Genomic DNA, 22,578 nt, shown 5'->3' on the forward strand with positions numbered 1-22,578 from the left:
TGCTTATCTATGAACGCAGGAATAATGAGCAAAAATCCCTGAGTTAATATGTAAAGGGATCAGGACTATTAACGAGTGCAATAAAGATTCACCATCCACAGGGTGCCTGGGGGGACTCAGTCGGTTAAGCAACTGCCTTCAGCTCAGGTAATGATCCCGGGGTCCTAGGATCGAGTCCCCTGGATTGGGCTCCCTGCTCAGCGGAGAGCCTGCTTCTCCCCCTGCCTGCCACTCCCGCTGCTTGTGTTCTCTCTCTCTCAAATAAAATCTTCAAAATAGGGGCACCTGGGTGGCTCAGTGGGTTAAGCCTCTGCCTTCAGCTCAGGTCATGATCTCAGGGTCCTGGGATCAAGCCCCACATCGGGCTCTCAGCAGGGAGCCTGCTTCCTCTTTCTGCCTGCCTCTCTGCCTGCTTGTGTTTTCTCTCTGTCAAATAAATAAACAAAATCTTTAAGAAAAAAAATCTTTGGAGCGCCTGGGTGGCTCAGTGGGTTAAAGCCTCTGTCTTTGGCTCAGGTCATGATCCCAGGGTCCTGGGTTCGAGCCCCGCATCGGGTTCTCTGCTCAGCAGGGAGCCTACTTCCCTCTCTCTCTCTGCCTGCCTCTCTCCCTACTTGTGATCTCTGTGTCAAATAAATAAATAAAATCTTTAAAAAAAAATCTTCAAAATAAATAAAAATGAAAAGATGCACAGCCCTCCACAATCTGGCTCCAGCTCGCCTCTCCCTTCCCATCTCCGTCAGCTCTGCTGTCCACACCCTGAAGTCCCAGTCCACATTCCTGCTTCACAGACGGCCACTCCTTCAACCCCAGCCTCTAGCCCTTCCTTGGATGCACTGCTCTCCCAGCTCAAAACATCCTGCCCCGAACCTGCTTCCCTCCTCATTCTCAAACGCACAAGGCCTGGGCTCACCAAGAACCTTCCAGGCGCCTCCGACGACCCAGGTATGGAGTCCATAAGCAGGAAGGGCCGTGAATTCAGAGCACATCACTGTGGCACAAGGGCCTCTACAGGGACCACCCCCTGCTCAGCTGTGTGACCCTACAGACATTTAACGTCTCTGTGCCTTCGTCTTCTCCCCTGCCAAAGGGGGACAAGATTATTCTAAGAACAGATGAATTCTAATTTCTAATTTCAGGAAATGTAAACCACCAAAAATGGTGCCAGGCACATATGAAGGACTTAAAATGTGTCAGCTTATAAGAAAGCAGTTACTCTGGCTTTGTTTCCCATGAAATAATGGACCCCCGTGGGGCAGGGTACTTTCCTATTCCGCTTGGCATCCCACCCCGTAAGCCAGAAGCTGAAAATTCAAGGGCCCATTAGGTCCCAGACAATTAACATAAACAGCCAAGCTAGCCAGTACAAGAACAGAACACAGCAGGCACAACCAAAGATGGCAGCCGCCTTTCAGCCCCAGGGGCAAGGAAGGCAACAGGGCACAGTGAGGACTGGGGCCAAGTGCACAGCACATGGCCCCCTTCAAGGCTACACTCGTCTCTCAGCTCCGGCTGATCGTTGCCCCAGAAAACTACGGGGCTGGTGTTGCCATCTTTGGCTTTTTCAAGAGAAATCAGATTTTTGGATTTTTATTGTGAGATCTTCTAATTTCTACACTCTGGCTGCTAGTTTTGGCCTCCACAGTGCCTGGCAGATAGCTAGCTCCGACTTACCATAGTGATGCCCAAGAGGGTTGGGCTGACCAGAAACACTGGGGCCAGGAATTTGCCCCAACTTCTTTCCCAGAAAGAGTAGAAGAGGTCTGCCCAGCAGACAATCCACAGCAAAAATCCCAAGGCCTGGAAGAGAAGGATACATATGTCTTACAACAGAAGACACTGGAACTTTCCCCAGCCCCCCTGCAAAAAGCTCAGCCTTGAGCCAACCTCTAAACTATCAGCTGCGGTCCTTAGATACAGCACACGGCCTCTGGAGCATGGACAAGGCCTAGGCAGGGGGAGCCACCCTCTGGGTCATCACACGCAAGTCTATAACCAGTGTATGATGCCCTCTCGCACCTAGGGTGTGACTATTTGGTCGCTGTTCTTCCCATCCCCAGAAAATTCAAGAGCCCAGTCTACAGCTTACCTCCATCGGCCACCCCGCACACCCGCCTAAGGCACCTCACACTACAAGCACTCATTCCACAACAGTCACTGGGGACCCACTGTGGGCCACCTTGTTTCCAAAGTGCGAAGGATACAACAATGAACAAAACTGACAAAGGTCCCTGCCTTCATGGAGCGGAAATTCTAATGGGGAAAAAATGGGCAAGAAACAAACTGAAAAATATATAATATGATACCAGAGGGTGATAAGTACCAGGAGAAAAAAGACAACAGGTAACACGGGGTGGTCAGGGAGGGCCCTATGCAATCAGGTGACATACAGCTAAGGAGCCAAATGTGGATATTTGAGGGAAAGAACAAATCAGTTCTGAGGATCAACAAGTGCAAAGGCCCTGAGGTAGAGAACATGTGTGACAGGTTTATGGTTGCTGTGGAATAAGCGCTGAGTGTGGGAGATGGCGGGGGAGGAGCCTGGGGCTAGATCAGCCTGGGCCATGGTAAGGATTTTATTCCCCATGATGAGAAGCTACTGGAGGCTTTTTGAGCAAAGCTTTTTGTTGGTTTCTTTGCAAAATCTGTTCTACATTTTAAAGGGAGATGTTGCTCTGCCAAAAAAGTACAAAGTGCTCCCAAAGGTCTGAGAGGAAGACATTAGATCTAGACACCATAGAGAAATCATTAGCATTTTGTGTGGTATGAATGAGACACATCTGGATGGGGGTACTGTAGGCAAAGGGGCAGTTTCAGTAAAAACACATTCAAGTTTTCCTGTTTGGGGGGAACTAAGTCTTGGGAAACGTGGCTGTACAAATGAAGTGAGATACATGCTAAGTGGAGAAGAGAAAGTGGAATGAGGAACATGACATGGGACTGCACTCCACATGTCTTCCCGGAGAATGTTTATTCTCGAAGGGGAGACACGGTCCCTGTACAACTGGAGAAACCAGGCAACACTCTGACCAGCGATCAAAATGAACCCCCTCAATCCGGAGTGGATGAACACCACCCCCCCCAGCTGTAACACCCCCGAGGGACACAACTCCGCTTCCATGGTTTTCCAGCTGGACATGGCATGAGACATCACGCAGACCCAAACTGAGGAACTCAGTCTAGAACTGGCCCAGGCTCTTTCAATAGGTCAGTGCCAAAGGAAGGTGAGGTATTCTTCCAGATGAAAGAAAAACACAAGAGGCACCATGACTAAAAGCGCCATATGAGGGGCGCCTGCGTGGCTCCGTCTGTTAAGTATCCAACTCTTGGTTTTGGCTCAGGTCATGATCTCAGGGTGGAGAGATCGAGCCCCACGCTGGGCTCTGCACTCAGCGTGAAGTCTGCTTCAGATTCTCTCTCCCTCTTGCTCTCTCTCTAATAAATAAATAAAAATCTTTAAAAAAAAAAAAAAACAAAACAAAAACACTGCATGAATCTAGACTGGGTCTTGAATGGGCTTGGGGGAGCCGTACTAAGAAAGGACAGGACTGGAACAAGGGACAAAATTGCAGAATACGGACAGATTTTTTTAAAAGTATTGTGTCCATGTTAAATTGCCTGAATTTAGTAACCGTACTGTCATGATGTAAGAGAATGTCCCTGTTTTGAGAAAAGACATGCTGGAAAAACCGAGTAAAGATAGCACAGACGCTACCGGTTCTCAAATGATTCTGAAAAAATAAATCATATATGTGTATGGAGAGAGGAAGAGCCGATCGCAAAAAAGTGTGGCAAAATGTTAGAATTTGGTGACTGTGAATAATGGGTATTCAGGGCTGGTGGGGGGAGTTCCTGGGATCTTCCTTGACACTCTTTCCAGAAGTTTGAAATGGTTTCAAGGTAAACCGTTTTTTTTGTTGTTGTTGTTGTTTTGTGGGGTTTTTTTTGGAAATAAAAAAGAAACCCTCAGCTCAGATAGGAAGACCTCCCAATTATTTCCTGATAATCTCGAGGTCGAGCCTCTCATGTTCACTGTAATGATAGGGAAGGAGGGGCTCAGGGAAGTCAGAACACGTGCTCAAGGTCATACAGCTAGCAAGAGGCAGAGCCCACGTCTGCACCCACGTCTGAACCCAGAGCCTCGTCAAAAGTCTGCCTTCTAGAAAAAGGAACTTGGTTAAGCAGAAGACCTACATCAGTCTTCACCAACCACCAGTCCCCAACCCAAGCACACCCCACCTCCCCAACCACAATGAAATCCCAAGTGACTTACAGTTTTGGTTTTGTTGAGATAGGTCATCTGAATGTAGCCCCGGTCATGGCGTGAGAGATAGAGGAAGTAGAAGGGGAAGCAGACCCAGAGGTAGGAGCAAGGCACCCACACGAGGAACGTGTTCTGAAAGCACTTGGTGAAGTCAGGGTTGCTGGTGTTCCACGTGACATCCCACGCCTGAGGACAGAAACAGGTTCAGGGTCAACAGGTGGCACCAAGGAGGGACAGGCGTCCATGTGGACATCAAAACCACAATACGATGGGGTTTAAGAAAATAGAGAAGACCCTACACCCAAGGGCCTCTTAGGAAGAACATGTAAACTGGAGAGATCAGCAGCCAGAAAGACCGTGAAACAAAAATAAGGCATGAAGGCAGGTACTGTCTCAGAGAACACACAGGTCCGGGGAACTGGGGCAAGTTCCAGCGTCATACAAAAGAGGGAGCCTGGGGGTCTGCATGGCTCAGTCAGTTACGCATCTACCTTTGGCTCAGGTCACGATCCCAGAATCCTGGGATCGAGCCCTGCATGGGGCTCCCTGCTCAGTGGGAAGCCTGCTTCTCCCTCTGCCTGCCCCTTGCCCTGCTTGTGCTCTCTCTCTGACAAATAAATGCATAAAATCTTTAAATAGAAAAATCTGACAGCACCAGGCCCAAGTTCCCGCCTCACAACCATCAGCAGGAGCTGGGGAACAGCCCATCTCAGGACAGGCCCCGTGTGCTCCAGCTGGCCTCAGGCCCCAGGCCCCCTACCTCCCTCCTAGCATTTTCTCTCCACCACAGGACAGTGCGCCCTCCAGAAAACTCCAGCTATGTCTGGTCCCTGCAGCCTCCCCACGATCAGTAAGTGAGACCACCAAGGAACTCCAAGGAACCCGGAACCTTATGGTTTTGTATTAAGCGTTCAAGGTACATTCAAGACCATTGAAGAAAAGGTAATGGAACAAAAAGATCATTTCACTTAAAAAACACATCTGATAATCTGATCAAGATACAAGCTCTGAGCTTCTCAGAAAAGAGACCTAGTTATGCACAACCATGTGAATATACTTAACACTCTTGGAGGGTACACTTCAAAATGGTTATTAAGATGGTTAGAAAAGGGCGCCTGGGTGGCTCAGTTGGTTGAACAACTGCCTTCAGCTCAGGTCATGATCCCGGACTTCCAGGATCGAGTCCCGCATCCGGCTCCCAGCTCCTTGGGGAGTCTGCTTCTCCCTCTGACCTTCTCTTCTCTCATGCTCTCTCTCACTCATTCTCCCTCAAATAAGTAAATAAAATCTTTAAAAAAAAAAAAAAAAAAAGATGGTTAGAAAAGAAAGGATCTGACTTTGGGCGCCTGGGTGGCTCAGTGAGTTAAAGCCTCTGCCTTCAGCTCAGGTCATGATCCCAGCGTCCTGGGATCAAGCCCTGAGTTGGGCTCTCTGCTCAGCAGGGAGCCTGCTTCCTCCTCTCTCTCTGCCTGCCTCTCTGCCTACTTATGATCTGTCAAATAAATAAATAAAATCTTTAAAAACAAAAAACAAACAAAAAAAGGATCTGACTTTAAAAAAGAGTGAGTGAGTGGGTCTTTACCGGGTACCCAAACTGGTTCTTCAGAGATGTAATTATTCTGTGATATAAACAGTTATTTCTCCAGAACCAAGAACAAGAAATCATTGAAAAATAAACTTAAAAAGGTCAACGCACACAGAGGGATTAGGTGGGAAACTTCTAGACACAAAGAAACCCTAAAAAAGGACAAAGGTCATGCCTCTGTGGATTTGGGCATTTGGAAGACAGTCTTGTGAATAAGAGTTTAAGTGTGATTTATATCAAAGAGTGATTATTTTAACTGATTCCGCATCACTTCTAATTCTTAAAGTGATGGTGGAAAAGGGGATTAAACTGTTGGTGGTTATTATATACAGAACCGTTTCTGAGCAGCTGCCAGAAAAATCTCATTCCAAAGGAATTTGCGCTTCTAGTAAAAACAATGCTGGGCCTTAATACATGCAGTTATGTATACCAGAAGCTTGGTTCGTGCGTGACACATTTCTATAACTTGATGCTTGACCCAATCATTCCTTGCCTGGACTATGACAATAATTTCCTAACCATTCCCTGTTTCCAGACCTCCTGGCCCCATTCAGTCCTCCCCGACGACAGCCAAAGTTATCTCACTTATCTGGACATCCATACGTGCATCCATAGACATGTATCTACCTGCCCACACATCCACCCACCCATCCATCCACCTACACATCTATCTACCACCCACTCTCTTCCCATGCATCTATGCATCTGTGTATCTACCCACCCATGCACCACTCACGTATCTACCCATCCATGCATCAACTCATCCACCCACCTACCCACCCACGCACCAACCCATCCATCTACCAACCCATGCACCAACCCATCCATCTACCCACCCGTGCACCAACCCATCCATCTACTGACCCACACACCAACCCATCCATCTACCTACCCATCCACGCACCAACCCATCCATCCACCTACCCATCCATGCACCAACCCATCCATCTACCGACCCACACACCAACCCAACCATCCACCTACCCACCCACACACCAACCCATCCATCTACCCACCCACACACCAACCCATCCGTCTACCGACCCATGCACCAACTCATCCATCCATCTACCCATCTATCTATCCACCCATCTCTTCCCACACATGCATCTACCCACCCAATATCTACCCATCTATGAACCAACTCACCCATCCATCTACGTACCCATGCACCAACTCACCCATCCATCTATCCACCTATGCACCAAATAATCCATCCATCTACCCACCCACGTACCCGACCCCCCAGGCACTCATACATCCATGTTTCTATTAATTTACTTTTAACAGGTCACACATTTTATGTGTTAAAATTTTTTCAAACTACACAAAATGGCATACATACGGTAAAAAATAAGTCTCCCTCTGAATTTTGAGCCCCGCATCCCATCCCCACAGGCAAAACTACTGTTAACATCTTGTGTGCTCTTCCAAATATCATCCAGATAAAGTGTATCAATTTTGTTTTCCCAAAAAGTATAATACATAGTCTGTGCTGTACCTTGCCTTTTTTTTTTTTTTAAACACAGTATTAGAAACCGATTTTTTCAGTAACAGCTGTTTTATTCTTGAGACCTTAATGGTATTTTCTTTCAAACAAAGATAAAAGGGACAAGCCATCTTCCCATCCCAGGCCCTAACCCCCCAGGGCCCTGTCTCCAGCAGCACCCATTACTGGTTTCTCATGTGTCCTTCTAGAAAATAATTTATGTGTATATATTTTAACAAAAATACCTATTTTCTATTCTCAAATGGAAGGAAGCATACTCCTCACACTGTTCTACACCTTGCTTTTTCTCGGGTTTTTTTTTTTTTTCCGTTTATTTATTTACATAATCTCTACACCAAGTGGGGGGGGGCCCAAACTCACAACCCTAAGATCAAGAATCACTCGCTCTATCGACTGAGCCAGCCAGGCACCCAGCTTTTTTCTCTTAATAACAGGTCTTAAAGGTCATCCCACACCACAAAGGGAAGGGTTTCCTCATTCTTTATTTCAGGTACTTGGTATTCACTGTATGATGGACCTGACTTTATCTGACCAGCCTCCTGCTGACAAGGGCACCGGGTTGTTCTAACAGACGAACCACGCAGCAATGAACTAATAACCCGGGAAATGCCTCATTTCACACACAGGCAAACATAGTTAAAAGATGACTTTCTAGAAGTGAACCAGCTGGTACAAAAGGTGCATACATCTAAAACTGAGACCAACACTGCCCTTCACGGTGGTTATCAGTTCATACTCCACCAAACAAGGTACAAGGATGACTCCTTCCAGAACACCATGTTTTACAAGCTTTTTGATCTCTACAGACATGGTAGTGGAAAATAGCTCACTATAGCTTAAATTCCTTTTCCCTTTATCATGAGGGAACCGGGAAAACTTTCCATATGTGTTTAAAAGCAGTAAGATTTTTTCCTGCTCAGAGGAAAAGTCACAGATTTAATTATTTGTGTTAAGAGATGGGACAGATCAGATTGTCCCCTCTCCTTTGGGTAACACAACCACAGATGGTTCCCTATCACCTTCAAAAGGTGATCCTTGCTGTGTCTCCTGAGGTTTTCCACATCTGAGCCCTGTCTGTTTCTCCTACAACTTCTCCCACCCTATTCCCCAGTGGGCCAACTCAGGCATTCACTCAAAGGAGCATTTACCACACATGGGTCAGGCATTGCTCAAGGCACTGGAGATTCGGGAGGGCCGTTGGTTCCTGCTTTCAAGGCACTCCCTAGCTGCTGGTCAAATGAATGCTTCTTTGGGATACCTCCTGCTACATGCTCTCCCTACAGTGTCTTTCCACTATAACAAACTCCTATACATCCTTCAAAACCCAACTTGTGTATCTCCTTTAGGAAGCTTTCCTCCCCACTCCCCAAATCATCAGGCCGACTGCCCAATCTTTGCAATGCTTTTTTTTTCCTTGCCACTACCTCTGTCCTACAAGGACCATGCAAGGAACTCAGTGCCAGGGCCATGTGTATTTTACTCTTGACACCTATCCTCCTCATCTGGCAGGTACCCAGAAGTTACTGAGTAAATGGCTCTGGCCATGCCTCCCCTCACCTCATCTCCCCTCCCCCACTTTATTTCCTACTTTGCTTTGAAAAAAAAAAAAACAATCCAGGGCACCTGAGTGGGTCAGTCATTAGGCATCTGCCTTCAGCTCAGGTCACAATCCCAGGGTCCTGGGATGGAGCCCCACATCAAGTTCCCTGCTCAGCGGGGAGTTTGCTTCTCCCTCTGCTCCTACCCCCCCACTCCTGCTTGCTCTCTCTCTCTTTCTACCAAATAATTAAATAAAATCTAAAAAAAACAAAACAGTCCATCCAGGTAGAGCCTGGCTAGGACCTCGGACGTCCTGGTCAAGCGGACGCGGACTGAAATTGGGCCCTGACCTCAGGTGAACCTGTGCGGGTCACTTCCCTTCTCCAGGCTCAGTCTCCTCCCCAGGAAAGTGGTCAGGAAAACCCTGGAGTGGTTTCAGCCAGTAGCAAAGGGCACACTGTGTGACGGGGCATCGCCCAGGACCGGCATACTCTAGAGACAAGTGGTGACTGTGAGTAGCAGATGCCAAGATTTTGCCAAAATCCCCGCCACTACCACCAGCGCAGCCCAGATGCAGGAGGCTCAGAGGGCAGGGAGACGCTCGAGTTAGGAAGGAAGCAAGAGGAAACCAGGGAGCACCTAAGGACACGGAACTCCTGGCAAGGAGAAATGCTCAGCTCAGCGAAGGCTGGCGCCAGCCCTTCAGAAGGCAGCTTCCTGCTCCAAGCCACACGCCGGCCCTGACCTGCAGGGAGAGGCGGGAGGGAGGAGCCCGGGCTAGATGGGGAGGGGAGGAGGGTGCACGTGAGAAAGGGAAATCCGCTTGTGAATGTGAAATTTCACGGCTGCAGGAGGAAGCCGGTATGCCCCCTGCCCCCACCCTGCCAAAGAGGGCCCCGACAACTGTCACCGGAGTGAAGACAGCGGCCTTGGGGCCTCCAGTGTGTCCCTCACCGGCTGGGACTGTAAGGAACCTTCTGTGCAGGGAGATCCCCTTGGCCACCCCTGGAGAGCAGCAGTGTAACCCCGCTGTTTGGGGTTTTGGCAGGAAACAGCAAATGTGGAAGGCCAGGGGAAGGCTTAAGCAAGGGTGACAATTCACGGAGAGTCTGAGGGCCACTCACTGCTCGCAACCCCGGGGCAGACAGCTACCCTGCTCTTCCTTCCAGCAGCTCTCCCTCTGATCTGGGCAGCTCCAGAAATCAAGCTCTCGGACTCTGCTAACGGAGCGGCCATTAACCCAATACCGGTGACAAAATTCAACCCCGGGAGAAGCGAGTCCAGAAAACAGTGCTAACCCAGCCAGTGCACCGTGGGGAACCCGCCCGAGAAAATCTCAATACAGAAAGTGCATCACTGGCTCCCCCAACCCAGGCTTCTCTGGACAGGACATATCGACAGCTTCATCACCCTTTTATGTGATCACCCCCCCTACCTCAGCCCTGCCGCTCGAGGATGGCGGTGGGGGGCACAACTCCAAGGCGGCTTGACCCACGAGCTCTGGGAGTTCACAACATTTCTACAGAGCACTGTCATCTCACATCCCTCTCTCTCAGGGCTGAAAAATGACAACTACCACAGTCTGAGCACCGATGTACCAGGCATGTGCCTAAATCCTCACAAGGAGAGGCACTGCTGCTATGCCCATTTCACAGATGATGATAGCGAGGCACCAGGAACTAAGACATCTTGATCCACATCAACCCTCACATCAAGGAGACTACTCTCTTGTCCCCAGTGATGCAGGGTGAGGATGTGGGATGTTACAGGTGTCTCTGCCATTTACAAGGGAAGCACCAAAAGTTGGCAGGGGGTGGGGGAAGGAAGGAGTGTCACTTCTGTGGAGAACTGAGAATGAAATGGACATTATAAAAGATGGAGATGAAAGAAACTTGTACTTGGTGCCATGTGGGGCCGGTGGGGGTAGGGGGTGTGCTGCTGGATCAAACTTAACCTGCAGTCCTCCTTCCCACTGGCCCCCTCCAATAAATTCACTTAATTGTTTACACAAGTTTAAAATGCGTTTGCTCTCACAATACAAAGTTGTGTCTCACAATATAAAGTATTCTAATAATACAAATTCTGATCCACTGAGTGAACTTTTACATAAACTGATTCTGAATTTGACATGCATGAATTGAGGTTTTGTACCATTACCAGGAGCATACTTCTGGGTAAAATCTCTGATCTTCTCTGGGGCCCAAACAGCCTACCAGCAAAATGGGGCTACTACCATCTCCTCCCCTCAGAGGACCCAAAAACCCATATAAATATTATTACTATTATATACGACCTCTTCAGCAGACTTTTTTTTTTTTTTTCGAGATTTTGTTTATTTATTTGACAGAGAGAGACACAGTAAGAGAGGGAACATAAGCTAGGGGAGTGGGAGAGTGAGAAGCAGGCTCCCCGATGAGCAAGGAGCCCAGTGTGGGACTCGATCCCAGGACCCTGAGATCATGACCTGAGCTGAAGGCAGACGCTTAACAACTGAGCCACCCGGGTGCCCCTTCAGCTGACTTTTTAAGGGCCTACTTTTTCCCTTATGTTCCCCCCTTTTCGTATTCTCCTTCCCCACCACCCTACCCCATCTCCCAAAAAGACTATCTATCCCCTTGTCTCCTAGACCCAATTTTCTTCTCTATTTGCTCTGTCACCTTAGTCAAGTTACTTAACCTCTCCGAACCTCATCTCTAAGACTGAGAATACGTATCTCCTACAGCTATTCTAAAGGTTAAATAAAATTACATATACACAGGGGCCCGCACATTCAATAAAGGAGTATTGTCAGTAATAAAAATAAATGAAGTCTATACCATTGTACTTCTTAAGATGATGATCTTACACGGGGGCCCCTGGGTGGCTCAGGTGGTTAAGTGACTGCCTTCAGCTCAGGTCATGATCCTGGAGTCCTGGGATCAAGCCCCACATCAGGTTCCCTGCTCAGCTGACCTCTCTCCTCTCATGCTTGTTCTCTCTCTCATTCTCTCTCTCTCTCAAATAAACAAAATCTTTAAAAAAAAAAAAGGATGACGATCTTACATTGATACTGTTAATAGTGATACCACTTAGCATTAAGTGAGCTAACTATGTGCCAGGCACTATTTCTATGCATTCAAAATGAATTAATTCATTTAACCCCCATGACTACCTAAAAGGGAGGTTTTATTTTGATGGTGCTTTGCCATTTGAAGAAATGGGAGACAGGGAAGACAAACAAGGTGTCACAGGTCACCCAGCTTGTATGTGACGAGGCTGGGACTCAAACTTAGGAAGCCTGACTCCTGAGTGGTGTCCACCCCCCCCCATGCTGGCTCCTCATGATAGGGAACATGGGAATTTTAGCAGGGCCTTCTGGAGCTGTGCCTGTGCCCATGAAAAATCTGGGTCAAGAGGAAAACGTGAGTCTCCCAGTCATCACCGAGCTCAGAACCCATTCCCTGTACCCACTGCCTATGGCTGCTGTTACAGATCACCATCTTGGTGGCTTATGGTAACATACTTGCTGAATCCCACAGTTGTAGAGGTCACGAATCTGAAAGGGGTCTCGGTGGGTTATAATCAAGGTTTGGGCTGGTCTGCATTCTGTTGGGAGTCTCTAAGGCAGGACCCATTTCCTTGCCTCTTCCAGATTCTAGAAGCAGTCCACGTTCCTTGGATCATGGCCCCTTCTGCCATCTTCAGAGCCGAGAGCATCAGACCAAGTGCTACTCAGGCTGACACTTCTCATTTGCACTCCTCTTGTCTCCCTCTTCTGCTGACAAAGACCCCATGACTCCAGGCCCCACCCAGGACGCCTCCCATCTCAAGGTCGACTATGACGAACAGTCTTATTTCCACCTACCATCTTCATTCCCCTCTGCTGTGCAACATCCCATATTCATGGGTTCTGGGGACCAGGCCAGGGGCACCCGTGGAGGGGCCATTATTCTGCCCACATGTGCCCTCACATTAACTCGGGGCCCTCCTCAGCTCCATTCGATGGCTCTCCCACAGGAACCACAGGTGCCCTGGGCTGGGTCAGGTCCAGAAACCACCCCAGGGCCGCCAAGCCCCACAAGGAGTGGTCCTGATGCTGACCAGCCCTCCCAGCACCATCGAGCTGGTCACTGAAGAACTGTATACTGGGGTATCTCCTCGGCGGGGGCCCCGCGGGGCTTCCCCCCACGGCCTGCCGCTCCAGCCTGGTCCACACAACTCTAGAGGGACACCAGGGCCGAGGGAAACAGCCCTGCTCAGGGCCCCACGGGCTGACCTCGGGACAGGACAGGTGGCTCCAGAGAGGACGGCAAGCAAACGGCCAGCAACAGCCAGGGTAGGCGATGACGAATCTGGGTCACTTGCATCTGGGAGTAAGGGTTGCTCTGACCTATTTAGTTACAAGGACCTACTTTGAACTTGGCATTCCAATGGGGCATGAAGGTCCTCTCCCCGATTTGATCACCTCAGGAACTCGTAACAGGTGGCTTTCTACCACTCAGTGGACAATTATGTATCAGGAGACTACCATGTTCCAATAACGTCCGGAGGTCAAGTTTCTACTCTCAGAAGATCGTTCCATTAAAACGTGCAAATAATAAATAGATACATGAACAGCTATATGCATGTCCAGTGGCAGCACATGCCCTAAAGAATAGCACATAGGGGCTGAGAATAATGGTGGGGGCTGGGTGCTATTACAGAAAAGAGCTCCAGGCAACGATGACAGCTGAGCAAACACATGCTGGTAAGAAATTACGCAGCACCATCCTCCACCAACAGAAACAAAAAGACCAAAGGTTTATGGAGGTTCTTAGTGGCCTGTGCCAGGACTGAGCTAAGTGCTTTAGATCACATTTAATCCCCACTAACAACTCTGGGAGGCAAGCCCTAGAATGCACCCATTTTACAGATAACAGAAACGGAGGCCAAGTCATATAACCGGCAAGCCGCCCGGGTAGCCAGGAATTTGAATCCAAGTGTAGATGCCTCTGTATACCTAAGAGAATGTTCTGTTTGCTTGTTTTTAAATCACATGCACGTACTACTGTTCCCATTTAAAATAAGCGTGAAAGGGTATAGAGATGCTTCTGTAGGCAGGGAAATTTTCTTAGAAGGATTTAAAAAAAAAAAAAAAAGCCAACAGGGACTATCTCCAGGGGGGCAGGCTGGAGCTGCTGAGAAGACACTACTCATTTTGTTCTATTATCTTTAGCACTGTTTGGATTTTTCACGCTGCATGTATTACCTCTAAACTAATAATAACAAAAAGAATTCGCACTTTGAATAAATAAACAGCAACAGCAGGGATTTGAGGGTAGACATTTCTAAAATGCTGAGCTGGGAACAAAAAGAAAACACATATTTACTGGGCGACCAAGAGCTGAAATGTCTGGCACAGTGCTAAGTGTTCGCCAAGCGTGAGTCCATCCAAACCCCTACAAGATCGAGACTATTCGAACTCTCCCTTTTTGGACAGGGGGGCCTCTGAGGCCCAGAGAGATTATGGAACTTGCTGAAGGCCACAGAGCTGGAAGGAGGCAGAGCCAGGCCTTGAACCCACAGAGTCTGACAGTGAGCCCTGACCTCCCAGGCTGTACCACCTTGGCCAGGTGCCTGGAACTCTATGGGATTTTCAAGGTCCACAGCCTCACCGCCCGGCCTGGGGCAACTGGGAAGGCGACATTCTTTGAGGCAGGGCATCCACTAAATGTCCTCAGGCCTTAGGGAGGCCAAGCTCATCTGTGCAGAACGGAGAAGCAACGTTCTGACCCAGATGTGGAAATATGATGCAGCTGCCCCACCCGCCTTCCCAACGTGCACAGTGCAAGGGGAGGGTTAAGAACACAAGGATGGAGGATGTGGGTTCTGGTTTCGACCTTTCACCTGAAAGCAGGGTTTCTTGCCCTCAGCATTACTAGTATTTGGGACCAGAAAATTCTTTGATTTGGGGGGCTATCCTGTGCATCAAGGGATGTTCAATAGCATCCCTAACCTGTCTCCAAGAGATACCAGTAAGCACACATCCCATTTAATCCTCACAAACAAGGAGACAGGTGCTATAAACCCATTTCACAGCAACTTAGGTCCCATCACTTGCAAGCAGCAAACACAGCCAGCTGTGACAACCAAAAACGTCCCTAGGCATTGCCCAATATCCCCTGGGGAGGCAAAAATTGCCCCTACCACCCTAAAGCAATGGCCTCACCCGGCCTCGGTTTCTTGATCTGTGAAATGAGACTAGTTCTAGAACCCAGCTGTTACAGAATAATCAGCAGGGTTAAACAATATGACCCAGAGGGTTCCGGGTTCAGTTCCCAGCCAAGAAACCGATCACTAAAACACAGGGTTGGTCCGTTGGTTGGTTAGTTTCATTCATTCACTCATTCCTTCTCTCCATCACATAACAGAGTATTTATTGAGTACCTACTTGTGCCAAGCTCTGGACTAATCAAGGGGTTATGGGATAAATCAGACACAGTCCGTGCCCCCTTGAGACTCACACTAAAGATAGAAGGTCATAACACGTAACCGCGAAGAGCAATGTTCCCTATACAGGAAAGGGAAGGGTGTTGGGACAGCAAGTGGCAAGGCGAGGGTCCAGGAAGGTGACATTTCAGCAGGGAAGAGTGCAAGCATCAGAAACAGCTAGGTAAGCAAAGATCAGGGCGAGAGGCAGGGAGCAGAGCATGTCCAAGGCAGAGGGGCGGCAGGGGCAAAGGCATGGGGACAAGACGCCATGTGGTATCCACCTGTCCAAAAATGCAGAATAAGTAAGATGACTACAAGCAAGAGTAACAAAGACTAGGGACCCTGGAATCGAAGGGCCTGAGTTTGGATCCAGACACCAACGCTTACTTTTGCCCCTTGACCTTCAGAAAGTTAGATAACCTCTCCGGCCCTGGTCTCCTTCATCTGCAAATAGATCTAATAATGGAATCTGCAGCACAGACCACAAGGTCAAGGGCTTAGCTTGCACGGAGATGCCTCATCAGCTCCGGGCAGCATGGGCTGGGGTCCACGGGGGTGCAGAGCAGGCCGGCCATGAAGCCAGTGAGAACCCATAGGGCCACAGCTCAGGCTGACCAGAGCACTAATAGGACAGAAGCCCATACAAACCACAGACGGTTTTATTTATTTACTTTTATTTTTTTAAGTAGTCTCCACATCCAGAATGATGGCTTGAACTCACAACCCTGAGATCAAGACCTGAGCTGAGATAGAGTCGGACGCTTACCCGACCGAGCCACCCAGGCGCCCGTGTTCCTGCTTTACTGTCCATCGCTCTGTTTTATCATTGGAGCCATGCCCTATGGGGCAGGTCCTGCAACCCATTTTACAGAGAAGCAAACAGAGGTTAGAAGACTTCCCAGAAGGCACATGGGTGGGACCTGGATTCAAACACAGATAAGGCCGGCTTCAGGGCCCCAGCAAAGGCACAGAAGGAAATCAGCAGGACATAAGCAAGCAATGAGCCCCCTCTCTGGGGAGCAGAGGTGAGGTCACGATTGCCTACAGAGCCATAGTCCATGGCTCCAGAACCGATCCAAGGGCGAGACACCCAGCCAAGGGACAACTCTGAAGCAAAAGCAAGGAGAGAAAAAGAGCATGAGGAAAGACAGTAGGCAGGTCAGCTGGGTCAGGGCCCGCTGGGCTTCTGGACATTAATCTTGTTTACACGGATGGCATGGGGCCTCTGCTTCCCCAGCACAAGCCCGAGAGAGACTGGGAGGTCTAAGGCTGCACCGCGAGAGGCTGGTGCAGCCCGGGGTGTGGGGGGTGGGCAGACAGCGGCAGGTGACAACATCACGCGGGCTGCCATGGCCCTGCCTGCTGCGGGCTGAGCTACAGCCTTTCCTTGCCCTCTGACTCACCAGAGCTAAGAATAAAGCCCAGAAACATTAAGGGGGGGGGGGTGGAAGGGCCACATCCAGACCTTACCCCCAGCCCCCAAGGAAGGCAGGGCATGGCTCTGCGCAAGGAAGAGCCCCAAGTCCTCACTGAACCCTGACCACCCCACCCCCAAGGTGCAGAACTGACCATCTTAGAAAGACAAGGACAGGGGCTCCTTGCCAAGCCGGAACTCCTGTCTTGAAAGGACTGACAGCTAAGCGAAAACAGAGCCATGGCTGCCTGTCACCGGTGTCCAAATGTCAACAGCAGCAGGCAACTTGCTCTGACCTGCCTTGACCCCGACTGTCCCCATGACGGGCCCTTCCCTACAAAGCACGCACCTGCCCTCATGGTCTCCATGTGGCCCTGACTGTTTCTGCTGATTCTGTCCCCAGCCACTTCCTCTCCTCCGATCACACTCTGGAGCTTCAGAAATCCTCCATTTGGTCCCATTCCAGGGACCTGGGAGGCATCAGGCATGTGCCAGCCAGAGGAGTAGATCTGGGGACACAGCAGTAAATAGGCCCGACAGCATTCATCTGTTTACTGATGCTCCTAGCTGCTGAGGACCCAGCTGTGAACAGCAGGGCAAAGGGCCTGTGCTCCTGGAGCTGACAGCCTTTTAAGAGAACACAGAGTGGGGTGCGTGGATGGCTCAGTTGGTTAAGCGGCTGCCTTCGGCTCTGGTCATGATTGCAGGGTCCTGGGATCGAGCCCCGCATCAGGCTCCCTGCTTAGCAGAGAGGCTGCTTCTCTCTCTCCCTCTGCCTGCTGCTCTGCTTTCTTGTGCTCTCTCTCTCTCTGTCAAATAAATAAATAAAATCTTTAAAAAAAAAAAAAAGGACACAGAGAGTAAATGAGATAAAAATACACACATATAAAAAAATACATAACACATGTATAAACACACACACACATATATGCGTATGCATGCAAGTGTGTTATGATAAAAGGACTCAGAGAACTGGGAAGACCTTGCTGAGAAGGTGTATTTCAATGACACATTAAAGAAACCAGGGAGTAAGCCAAAAGGCCATTGGGGGGTGGGGGGGGCACAGGAAACAGCAAGTGCCAAGGTCCTGCGGTAGGCACACATCTGGTACTTTGCAGCAACAACAGAGAGGTCAATATGAGTCAACAGTAATGGGAAATGAAGTCAGGGAGGAAGGCAAGGGGCAGGGAGGGACAGACCATGCAGGACTCATAGGCCATTACAGGCATTTGTAACTTCCACTCTGAGTGATGTGGGGACCATGGATTTCATGCCTTTTTCTGACATTTCTTCCAGAGAGTGGTTCTCTGGAAACTCGCCTCAAGTTTTCTTGCAGGCCACACACGTGACAATGTCTGGAGACACCTCCGGTGTCACTACTGGGGTGGAACTTACGCTCTGAGCACTTTGCAGGCAGAAGACAGGGACACTGACCGATAATGCAAGGCCAGCCCCACACTGGGGAGGTGCTCAGCCCTCAAGAGCAACAGTGCTGGGGCTGAGAAACCCCATTAACCAGAGTCCCTCCCCTCAGCAAGTTTAGAATCCATACTCCCCAAACACGCCCCTTATCAGATAGGCAGAGTGTCAGCTTCTCACTACGTAACACTGGGCAAGCAACCAAGCCTCAGTTTCCACAGCTGTAAAGTGGGGGATACCAACGGAATGAAGAAAACAAGCGTGCAATTAAGTACAGGCCAGAGCATATAGTAGGCGCTCAATAAATGTCACTGCTAGTACTGGGATTGGTTCCAGATCCTCCTCCTCCGATGTCCCGGCCACATTTTCATGAGTTACCTGCAAACTCCTACCATTTCAACAGGCAGTGGGTGCATGGTACTGGAGTCGGCAGGAGACAAGGGTTGGCCGACACTCCTTTATGCCTCCATACCCCGGGTCATCCTCCCCTCGCCCAGCCCTAAACTTACTCAGCCCCAAAGCACTTGCTCTGCTAGAACCAGGGGTTTTGCCCGCCTAGGCCACTTTCTGAAAGACAATCCCTGCCTCCCCCACAGAGAAGGGGCTTTGGAAAGACCACTAAATCGCAGAAGCAGGGGCACCTGGGTGGCCCAGTAGGTTCAGCATCTGCCTTCGGTGGCTCAGGTCATAATCCCAGGGTCCTGGGATCCAACCTCGCGTCGGGCTCCCTGCTCGGCGGGGAGTCTGCGTCTCCCTTTTGCTTTGCCTACTTTCACTTGCACTCTCTAATAACAAAATCTTTAAAAAACAACAACAACAAAAAAAAAAAACTTTATAAATGGCAGGAGTTGGGAATAACAGAAAATAACTTCTTTTTAAACTGATTTTAATAGGCAGTATGGGACTCTGATTTTAATAGGCAGTATGGGACTCTGATTTTAATATGTATGTACAGATATATGGGTATATTTGGGTGTGTATCTATGTATGCCAAACAGTAATAAAGTTACTCCTGCCTCCGTCTCCCCACCCCTCTGCAGGGACGCGGGCATTCCGTCCCCGTCTACAAATCCAACCACATTGAGTTTCCTGAGTACCCTTCTGGAATTCTTTAGGCAGATACAACTACATATTCTTATTTTTCCATTTCTTTACCCAAGAGGTTTTATACCAAATATGTTGACTGCATCTTGATGGTTTCACTTAAAAAAAAGAAAAAGAAAAGAAAAGAAAAAGAAAATGGGTCCTTTTTTTTTTTCTCCTTAGAAAATGGATCTTGAAGGCAGGCCTTGTCCTCATTTCTTACCTTCTTCTGGAATCATCCCCACTACCCTGAGGAATGGGCAGGACATGGTCTATCTATCCACCCAGTACTGCCCACCACTTGGGTTGCTGCCAACCTTTCCGCTTATTCGCTATTCCAAACAATGACGAGAGGAATCCCCTTAGGAATTATTCCTCGAGCTGAAGAAAACACAGAAAGCCTGACCCGAAGGTCAACAACTTTGCTTAATATCATGACCAAAGCCTCAGAGCTGGAAAACAAGGTGGTGCGGGTTAAGCTTGATAACCAGGAGCCACACAATGAGAATCATAAAAGCAGTGATAAATCGGGAATCCAGTCCGTACAACATCACCAAATATATCGGAAGGAAACAGGATCCCGGTCCTGGAGAGCGATGGACACCCCCGGTCCCCAGCCACATGGCTCACAGCAGCCAAGCCCCGGACGCAACTTCAGTGCCCCCTGGCCGACAGAGGGGTAAGAAAATGAGCTGTATACGGACGCAACGGGGTATCATGCCGATGTTAACGGAGAAGGCATCGTGCCGTGGGGGACCACACCAAGAGACCGTGAGGGCTTGACGCCAAGGGACAAGCCAAACAGAGAAAGGCAAATACTGCATTCTCATTTCCGCGTGCTTTCTGAAAGTGATGAACTTAGGCACCTAGCTGGCTCATCGGGGAAGCATGTAACTAACTCTTGATCTCTGGGTCTCCTGAGTTCGAGACCCACACTGGGAGTAGAGATTACTTTTTAAAAAAATACACTTTTAAAAAATAAAAATGAGGGGCGCCTGGGTGGCTCAGTCATTAAGCATCTGACTTTGGCTCAGGTCATGATCCCAGGGTGGATCGAGCCCCGCATCAGGCTCCCCGCTCCCACAGGGAGCCTGCTTCTCCCTCTCCTACTCCCCCTGCTTGTGTTCCCTCCCTTGCTGTGTCTCTCTTGTCAAATAAATAAATAAAATCTTTTTAAAAAATAAAATAAAAATGAAGGGGTGCCTAGTTGGGTCAGTGGGTTGAGTGACTGACTTCCTGATTTCGGCTCAGGTCATGATCTCAGGGTCATGAGATCGAGCCCCATGTGGGGCTCCACGCTCAGCAGGAAGCCTGCTTGAGATTCTCTCCTTCTCCCTCCCCCTACACCCCTTCCCCATGTGTGCTCGCGTATGCGCACTCTCTCTCTCAAATAAATAAAATCTTTAAAAGTAAAAAATAAATAAAAATTTAAAAGATTAAAACACTGAACTCCTGGAAACAGAGAACGGTGCTTGCCAGGGGCTAGGGAGCAGGGGAAGTGGGGAGACCTTGGTCAAAGGGTATAAGCCTCCAGTTATAAGATGAAGACGCACCAGGGATCTAACGCACAGCATGGTGGTGATCGTTAATAACACTGTATGACATACTTGAAAGCTGTTACAGAGTAGATCTAAAAAATTATCACCACTAAACTGGGCGGGGGTGGAGGGGTGGGTAATAATGTGGGGAAGGAAGGTGTTAACTGTATAATCGTTCTACAATATAAATGCTTATCAGACCATCTTATCATGTCACACACCTGAACTTTACCTATGTGATACGTCAATACGTCACAATATGTCAAAATGGGGGGAAAAAAATCACTAAATGCAGGAGCGTGCATTCCTGGCAACTTACAGCTCTCCAGATAGTATTTTTTTTTTAAGATTTTATTTGACAGAGAGAGCGCACGAGAGAGCACAGTCAGGTGAAACGGCAGAGGGGGAGGGAGAAGCAGGCTCCCCGCGGAGCAGGGAGACCGATGCGGGATTCAATCCCAGGACCTTTGGATAGTGACTTGAGCTGAAGGGAGACACTTAACCTACTGAGCTACTCAGATGCCCTGGCTCTACAAATATTATTATATAAGTTTGATTTTTAACAAAATAACAGAAACCATCTAAACTTAGTGTCCAATATACTAACCACCTTGGGGGGGCTACTGAGTGGTTAAAATGAGGCTAGACTAAATGGAGACAGGAAAGAACATACACACACCCACAAACACACACACACAGGATCTAACAAGTGTGCGTGCGCACACACGCGCTGGATCCAAAGACTTAGCCTGGGGAAAAAAAACACATAGTATCTCATTAATTACATGTTGAAATGCTAACATATTGCCTATACAGAGATAAATAAGATATATCAGGTCCCTGGGGGGGCTCAGTAAGTTAAGCGTCTGGCTGTTGGTTTCAGGTCAGGTAGGTCATGATCTCAGGGGTCGTGAGATTCTCTCCCACTTTGCCTCTGCCGCCACTCATGCAGACTCTAATAATAGATCTTTATAAATAAACCAGATCATTAAAATCATTTCACCTGCCTTTTTTTTCAATGTGGCAACCAATTAAAACTCCTAGCATGGCCTACATTCTGGTTCTCTCGGATGGCACTGGTTCAAACAGTAGACAGTGGAGAAATCATCAGGGAAATGAGAGCACATGGATTTGCTGGAAGAGAACCTCACCATGGCCTCTGGTATCTCTTTGATAAACACAGGGTCCTTTTATTCTCATGAAATAATAAAAGTAAAAAGTGGTGTGCCACTAGAAGACAGGGGATTGATTCGTTCAATCCATTCCACACCTGGGTTACCCAGGTTACTACCCAGGCTCCTCACTAGTTGCTGGCCTCCCCTCCATCCCAGAGCCAAAGGGATAGGTTCAAACGGCAACCCAATCCTGACGCTCTGCCTGAAGCTCTGCACTCACTGCTCTTGGACCACTCTGTGCCTCAGGGCTTTTGCACAATCTGTTCTCCCTGCCTGGAGCCCTTGCCCATTCACTGCCCTAGCTTCAACTCAGAGGCAGTCTTTGGGCCTCAGCAGAACCAGTCCTCCCCCTTCGCCACCCTCCACACTTCCCCATGGCCACTTCATGGAGCTCCATACATTTACAGTAGAGCACTCACATGCAGTCGTAAAATATTTCTTTCAGATACTACTTGAGGTTTTACATACTATCGTAATACTCTAATGTTCCATATGTTATGGAACATGCAATACAGTATCTTAATGTATTCTGTATCACACACGTGACTAACAAAAACCAGACAAATGGCCATTTGCATAGGCCGGGGGTTGGCAGACGACC

At 48.7% G+C, this 22,578-nt stretch overlaps 1 protein-coding gene across 1 annotated transcript in view; it reads right to left on the reverse strand.

Moving 5' to 3' along the window:
* LOC111156238 (ATP binding cassette subfamily C member 1) overlaps positions 1–22,578 on the reverse strand; it is a 131,608-nt gene that overhangs the window by 88,829 nt on the left and 20,201 nt on the right. The window contains exons 2-3 of the mRNA XM_022516989.1: positions 4,274–4,450; positions 1,675–1,800 (exon numbers count right to left, since the gene is read on the reverse strand). Coding sequence (XP_022372697.1) covers positions 1,675–1,800; positions 4,274–4,450 — 303 coding nt within the window. The remainder of the gene's footprint in view (positions 1–1,674; positions 1,801–4,273; positions 4,451–22,578) is intronic.

The sequence above is a fragment of the Enhydra lutris genome, unplaced genomic scaffold (assembly GCF_002288905.1).
Source record: "Enhydra lutris kenyoni isolate GAN:26980312 unplaced genomic scaffold, ASM228890v2 scaffoldscaffold45, whole genome shotgun sequence".
Lineage (NCBI taxonomy): Eukaryota > Metazoa > Chordata > Mammalia > Carnivora > Mustelidae > Enhydra > Enhydra lutris.